Below are 7,068 nucleotides of genomic sequence, written 5' to 3'. Positions count from 1 at the left end.
TCTGGCTGGGCAGGTTCGCCCTTGCAGAAGTCCCTTGGTCCTGATAAGTCACCCGGGTACTCTCGTTCCGTACCCGGCGCATCTGACCCCTTCAAGAAGCACGTACCTGAGTCCCTGTTGAAGGTGAAGTGAGCGCAGCCGTTCGTGTCGCGACACCAGCTCTGACAATCGAAAGCACTGAACTTTATCTCTGGCTTAGCAATCTCAGGCGAACTGTAGCCTTTGCCGAAGATGAAGCAACTCGAGTTGCACGTCTTGGGACCCGTCACACGATTCGGAGAAGAGACGATATCCGAGCCGTTCTTCACCTTCAGCTCACACACTGTCGTCTCCGTGTTATAAGTGAAGTGCGTGCACTCGCTCTCGTTTCCGCACAGCCTCTGGCACTCCTCCACACTGTTCACACCATCTGGGCTTCTGTACGTTCTAGCAATCGAAGCAGTATTCATGGGGTGGATACACTTCAGGTTGCTGGAAGGAGAGGCCCCTCCCATCCCCGCATCGTCTTGCTCCGGTCCCGCACCCTCCGGCACACCCGGTTGCACTTGAAGCTCCCCTGGCGGTTTCTCGGGAGAGGTATCTGGCTGGGCAGGTTCGCCCTTGCAGAAGTCCCTTGGTCCTGATAAGTCACCCGGGTACTCTCTTTCCGTACCCGGCGCATCTGACCCCTTCAAGAAGCACGTACCTGAATCTGTGTTGAAAGTGAAGTGAGCGCAGCCGTTCGTGTCGCGGCACCAGCTCTGACAATCGAAAGCACTGAACTTTTTCTCTGGCTTAGCAATCTCAGGCGAACTGTAGCCTTTGCCGAAGAGGAAGCAACTTGTGTCGCACGTCTTCGGGCCCGTCACGAAGTGCTGTGCGTTAACCACATCTGATCCGTTCTTGATTTTGAGCTCGCACTGCTTGGTTTCTGTCTGGTAGTTGAAGTGCGTACACTGGTCCTCACGGTGGCACAATTTTTGACAATCGTCGGAACTGTCAACTTGATCCTGCGTCCTGTAGGTCCTAGCAATCGAGCGCCAGTGCAGGGGATGGATGCAGGCCAGTTGTTTCTCCACGAAAGCCGACACGGTTACTACTCTTGAGGTTTGCGATCCTCCGGACAAGGGTCCAGAAAACAAGGCTGCCTCGGCGCCGTGCCAGGCACTGCACGCCAACAGAAAAGCAACAAGACGCCCCATTTGCAGCAGGGTAATCTCGGAGCGAAGGCTGTCCTACCGTCACGCGAGGACTGAAGTTCACCAGCACACAGAGATACCAGATCGCCGCTGGAGCGCGGGCACAGCCTACACGTTTTGCTGTCCGTCGGGCGGGCCTTGCACAAAAGATCAGAAAGCTGGTTCAGCTTGCGAACACATCCGTGCGAACCAGAACAAGACTGGGAGGATCAGCACGAGTGTACACCGAACTACAAAGTTTCAATCCGAAATGTGACTGAACCTGAGTGACAGTCTCACCCCCAGAGCGGGCCTGTTGGAAGCTGAGCAGCTTTCAGCCCTGCCGGACGTCGCAAGGAGGTCGGATGCAAGCCGTCACGGTGACACTGCATTTAGTCCGCGCTGCTCTGCAAGTGCGGCTGCTCAGGCTAGCTTTGCATGGCCATATCGCGTTAGTAATCGGGAGTGCGGAAAATTGGCTAGCTAGCACATTACGCCGAGGACCGGCCCCGGTCCGCGTGCGGCAAGCCAAACTGGCGTCCGAGTGGTCTCGCCTCTTTTTGTGTTGTGTAGCCCCTCCTTGGTACGAAAAACGCAGCGGGCGTATGCAGCTATAGAGAGCGCGGACGAAGCCCAGACACTTTGTGTTGAGCAGATACGCCATCGTCCCGTGCAGGAATCGTCACCGGTGCTGGCAAATGCTTCAACCCGCTCTGTGTTATCCCGGACGCAGTATTCTTGGTCGGTAGCGTCTCCAATTTCACGCCTACTTTGAAGTCGCACTGCGCAGCGCTTTCAAGGCCGTACGCTAAGTGACCATCGTTAGGCGGCCGGAAAAACAGCAATTTCGGACTGCAGGCCACACGGGGCCAATGTTGCAAGGTGCTTTTCTCCGCCAGGCGATAACTCACGCGGAACAGGGAGTTCGCTTGCCGTGCGCTGGGCCCGGGTGCAGAAGAGAAGACAGATTCTAGAGCGGCAGCATCAATGCGCACTTACAGAAAGAAAGTGAAGGGTTTAGGGTTACCCTAGACCCGTGACTTCACGATTTGGTCGTACCACTCTTTTCGCTACGGAGAGGCATTTGCGGGTCTGGAGGAAAAAGGGCCACCTCAAAGGAAGCGTCAGCGAAGTGCCTTCCGTATTGTGATCCTGACTCATTCTTTCTACGGTCGCTACATAGATGGGCGGAAATGCGGACCAGCTGACCAGAACCGCGGTGCCACAGATTCTCGGGGTGTCCGGGCTCTTGTGTGCCGTCGTCCGACGAGCTTCTTAGCCCTGACTTAGGCTAATTTCAAACTGGCGCCACCATTCTGAAGGAAATCTATGGTGGCACCTTGTCTCCAAGTGACTCCTCAAGCTTCTGGTGATTCAAAGATCCAACTGCTACCAGTGATTACAGCCGGCGGAGGTCTTGTTTGGCGTCGAAAAGCCATGCGCGCGAATCTCGTTCTTCGACACACGAGTTCCCTACTTTCGAAGAAAGACCGCACCGGACACGGATTATGCTAGCCAGTGACGCGGCGACGAAGCCCTGCCAGAACAGCACTACAGTCGTGCTGTGCAGAGCAGTCCGCACTGCTTGTGGCTCCGTTGAATGCCTCCGTAATGCCTGTTCGTGGTACCCGAGGCCCTTGGGGCACCGCAGTCTAACAGGTACATCCCAGATCTTCTACAAAAATCACTCGTGTCCGGACCCGCGGTTCGGCTCGACCCTTGAGCCGCGTTCATCCATCCGTGGGTGCGACATAGGAGTGGTACAGAGAGGGAGAAACGCTGGCTGCGAGACGGTTGTAGTGTGTGTCGTTTCCTTCTCGCGCACTACAGCTGCACCGGCCTTTAGTACTCACTCTGACGCCGTAACAACTCACTACCTCATCTGGCAGGCACTTTCAAGAAAAGCCGCCTATACGCACACACTGTGACGCGTCCTCAGTGGACCCAGCCAATCACGCAGACGCTGCTGACTCAGAGACAGGAATTGACAAGCCACCTGGTTGGTTGTTGGGGGCCTCATTTGCATTGCCACCCTCCTGTCCCTTGAGGACATCACAAAGAAAAGAAACCAAGAGTGGACGAGCACGCGCGCGGCATCCCAGAGAGACAGACACGTTTCTTTTCCCCGGCAGCACACGATGAGCATCTGCGGGTACAGGGATCTACACGCTAACCTTTAAGAACTGAAGTCACCATTGCCAATCATAACGCTTTTGTCGCGATCACTAACACAAGTGACGTACATAAACAGAAATATACCGCATTAGTTGTTGCAGTCCATCAGATTCAAAGCCGTTGAACACTGGCTTGACAGCCAACACCTAATGCAGAGAATTTAATGGCCTTGGCATGAAAAAGCAAGCTACCCACACCGCCAGTACATGACGAGGAGGGGTTCTTGCTGTTCAGCCTTATCCGGCAAAAACCAGGGGTGAGAGGACTGGTAGAGCTTGTAGGACCCAATTCCCGTAGCCAAGATTCTGCAGACAGCAAGAGCGACCGGAGCGCTCCGTCACTACACATGACCGCCAATGCCCTGTAGTTTGCGGTCATACTCCAACACTTCCTCTTTCCAGGCCCAGAGCGGAAACATCTTCCCGTCTTGCAACCAGAGCATTCCCTCGTCATTTACACATTCGACCTGAAATACGACACGCAACAGAAGAGCTACTTCGGGCAGGGAAAGGAAAAGGAAACATCCCAGTGATTCACTTCGTGACTGAACCGAGCGGGGCTTTAGAGGCTGAAACTGCCCAACAATGTAGAAGCTCACGCTGTCCCATGCCTCAGGACGACTGTTCCATGCGTCCGGACACGCAGGGCAGCCCTGAGGAAGGCCCCGCGCAGACTAGTCACTCTTGTCGTTTTTGAGAATCCGAGCACCGGATATACAATGAGACCACGAGAATAAGACAGACACGCTAGAGAGTTACCCCAGCGACCACCACACAAACCGGGCGACCGCGGTCCATGAAATCGAACAAGGGACGCTCGTGCCTGGCGAATCTACTAGAAACGTACCGTCACGCAGTTGTCGACAACGAGGTTGTTGACAAGTCGAGAATACACTCGATTTATAAGTGCTTTTGGAATGTCCTGAGAGAAGAAGCCCGTCATCAACACAGCTTGCCGTTCCACACACCGGGGAGAAAGAACTCTCGTCTGAAATCGTCATTTCCGTGATCTCTTTTAGTCCATATGGACAATAGATGGCACACGCGGGGCAAGTACGTGCGAGGAAACAAAAGCATGTCTGTATCAGCACCCTGGTCCCTTCTATGAGTATAGCCTGCCTCCCGGAAGAAATCGAACACTCTATCGAGTGTGCAACTGGCTATGAGAATGTCGCGCAGGACTGCACCAGGTCTGCTATATATGATCCATGAGTACACGCGGGTGCACCTTACATTCTGCCATCGAAAGAGGCAGGTGTGCGGACGCAGCGCTCCCATGGACAAATACAGGAAACTACTCACTGTGCCTTGTTCTGTGCGGGTTCGCTGCAATCTGGTCGCGTGGAGGTTCGTTCGGACACGGCACCCACAACAAAGGTTTCGTAGGGCGTGTTGCCGCTTCCAGCAATGATAGAGAGCTGCTGCTGTTCTACGAGGACAGCTGAAAGCACTCCAGCAAGACGAGGCATCATGGTCGCGTGATGGCGCTGACTGCTTACTGGTGGGACGCAGTAAGACTTCTCCTTCAAGTACCTGAAGAATAATGGACAGCTAAGGAGTGTTCTTAAAGTGTAACAGAGGGAGACGAGCCACACGGCGGGCTACTTCGTCTCTGTCTTGCACGTACGCCAACGCAAAAAAGGAAAGCCGCGGATCCTAGTTACTTTTCACCAGCGTTGCATGGAACTGCGTAAGCGGCTACAACTCATCTACAAAACCGCCCAGCGTGGACGGACGTGTATGCGCTGGTAGAAGAGCGCCGCCAAGGCGTGAGCGGAACGAGGATTTTCGGAGATCACTCCGAGCGAAACGGAGGCAGGCATTGTAATTTGCTCCCCGGGCGAACGTTTTACGGTGAGGGCAACGCCCGGTCACCTGCTAGGAGCGAGATCCGGCGGTGCGGACACCTGCGCACTCGTGGGGACGATCCGACTCACCAGTTAACCATTTCCCTGGCTGGAACTGCTTTTTGAACTGCGTGCAGGTAAAGGCCGCAGAAAAAGGCGAAGTGACGGTACGCCTCATAGGACAGGGAGTACTCTTCGTTTCTTTGCTAGCGAACAACACAACAAGGGGTACACTTGCTCATAGACCCACTCTTTTACCGCTTTGCCGTGGGAAAATGTACTTCACTTTTCTCGTACCCAAGAAGGCACCTCAGAAGCTAAAGTTGGACAAGAACGAGTCTGCCGAGCGAGGTCCATGATACGGGACTTAAAACGAATACTTTTTTGATTAGAGGATTACACACGGAGACGAAGCAGCGGCGGTGATGCCGTCTGTCGAAAACGCTGGTGCTGAGGACTGACAAAGAATACTCGTTAGAGTTTGTGAAAGTATTAGCCTTGGCCAGAAAACTGAGGCTAACAAACCTTGGCTTCATGAAAGAGAACTTTCCCAAGTGGACATGTACTCCGGACGGGACATCTGTGCTGCACCCGACAGAGGGTGCACCCATGAGAGAAGACAGCTTCATTGCTAGAATGCAGTGCTATCTGATGCTACTAGGCCGTTGTCCCGAGTGATTCTACACTTGCAGCGCCACAGAAGGAACGGGGTGGCGCGTAGTCATCGTGTTGACAGGCTTCCCATAAGACCCATCAAAAAGCAGGCCACTCCTCTCTCGAAGACCAGACTACGACGACAGCCAGAAACAAATATGCGGGGGAGTAACCACGACACCGCAGAAAACAGTTCAGCCGGACTCATAGCTAATGGCCCGGGCCACGGAAAAGCGTAGTCGGAGCTCACCTTGGATCCTGATAGGAAACCCCCTGCTCCACCGAACGTCCCTGCGGTGATGGGGCCAGCTGCTTTCTTCTTAAGGCGCTGCATGCTTCGTAATTATCCCGAAGCTTGTTTCATCCAAATTACCGGGATCTGAGAACAAAGTTGTAGTACACACTCCTTCGGCGCTCGGGCCACGGCGACTACTGGTCGGACTGTCTTGACATGCGACTGAGAGCAGAAATAATGGAGGCAAAAAGAAAGTCTACGAAGCTCAGGCACTGCCATGGTACGGCAACATCATTCACCGAGCAGCTTGCCACTAAGAGAAAAAACTGGAAGCTGTTTTCTGCCTTCGTTTTGTTCTTGAAGTCGTGCCCAGGGGGGTGCATGCGCTCGTGGATGCTAATAGAGGTTCCTGCATGCGACAGACACAAGAAAGCCTCTCGGAGGACTGGGTTGACAAAGAGAACATCGCTGGAAAGACAGGTATATGATTGAATGATCTCATCGACTGTTTCTTCTTGATTCCATCACTCCCGGCGAAGCCGCCTTTTGGGGCAAGCGTACGCCGTTTGCAGGTGTGGTGTTGTTGGGTACGGCGGTCTCGCGTGGCCTGTGCCACTAGAGTTCACTGTGGAGCTCGTGGTGGTTTCGGCAGCTATTTGCTCCGTCATTTAGAGACCTTGAGTGCTGATGTGTCTTGTCATATCTTTTGTACACTTCAGTATGTAGATGGAGAAAGTGACGACAAGTCATACCGTACCGAGGTCGTCTGTCCTTTGCTATGTAACCTCTCTGCGACGACAGCACTACTCTGCTGCCGCCTGTTGGGCACTTCCCGTTTTCAGTGGCACATCCGCACTGGTCAATACACCCGACTTTCTTTAGTCTCACCTTAAAAGAGCACCGACGGTTCAGGAGCCTGTAGCGGAGAACGAGCACTTACTAGAAGCAATTCAGGCCATATAGAATCGCAAGATAGGGACAGTGTAATGGACGCCGCAATA

General features: G+C 53.8%; 2 protein-coding genes across 2 annotated transcripts; both read right to left on the bottom strand.

Moving 5' to 3' along the window:
- Window positions 1-17: 17 nt before the first annotated feature.
- CSUI_010737 (pan domain-containing protein) lies at window positions 18-1,064 on the bottom strand (the record flags this gene model as incomplete). The annotated part of the gene is made up of 2 exons (XM_068070839.1): window positions 18-471; window positions 503-1,064. Coding segments are annotated over 2 exons (570 nt in total), but the record flags the coding sequence as incomplete, so codon positions are not given.
- A 2,614-nt stretch (window positions 1,065-3,678) lies between these two features.
- On the bottom strand, window positions 3,679-6,413 carry CSUI_010736 (uncharacterized protein; the record flags this gene model as incomplete). The annotated part of the gene is made up of 5 exons (XM_068070838.1): window positions 6,083-6,413; window positions 5,269-5,384; window positions 4,831-4,864; window positions 4,179-4,253; window positions 3,679-3,798 (listed from the first exon to the last, which is right to left on the bottom strand). Coding segments are annotated over exons 1-5 (429 nt in total), but the record flags the coding sequence as incomplete, so codon positions are not given.
- Between the last annotated feature and the right edge of the window lie 655 nt (window positions 6,414-7,068).

This window comes from Cystoisospora suis (genome assembly GCF_002600585.1).
Source record: "Cystoisospora suis strain Wien I chromosome Unknown contig_8157, whole genome shotgun sequence".
In the NCBI taxonomy this organism is placed as follows: Eukaryota; Apicomplexa; class Conoidasida; order Eucoccidiorida; family Sarcocystidae; genus Cystoisospora; species Cystoisospora suis.
Note: the sequence above shows the minus strand (reverse complement) of the source record. Positions and strands in the feature narration are given on the sequence as shown.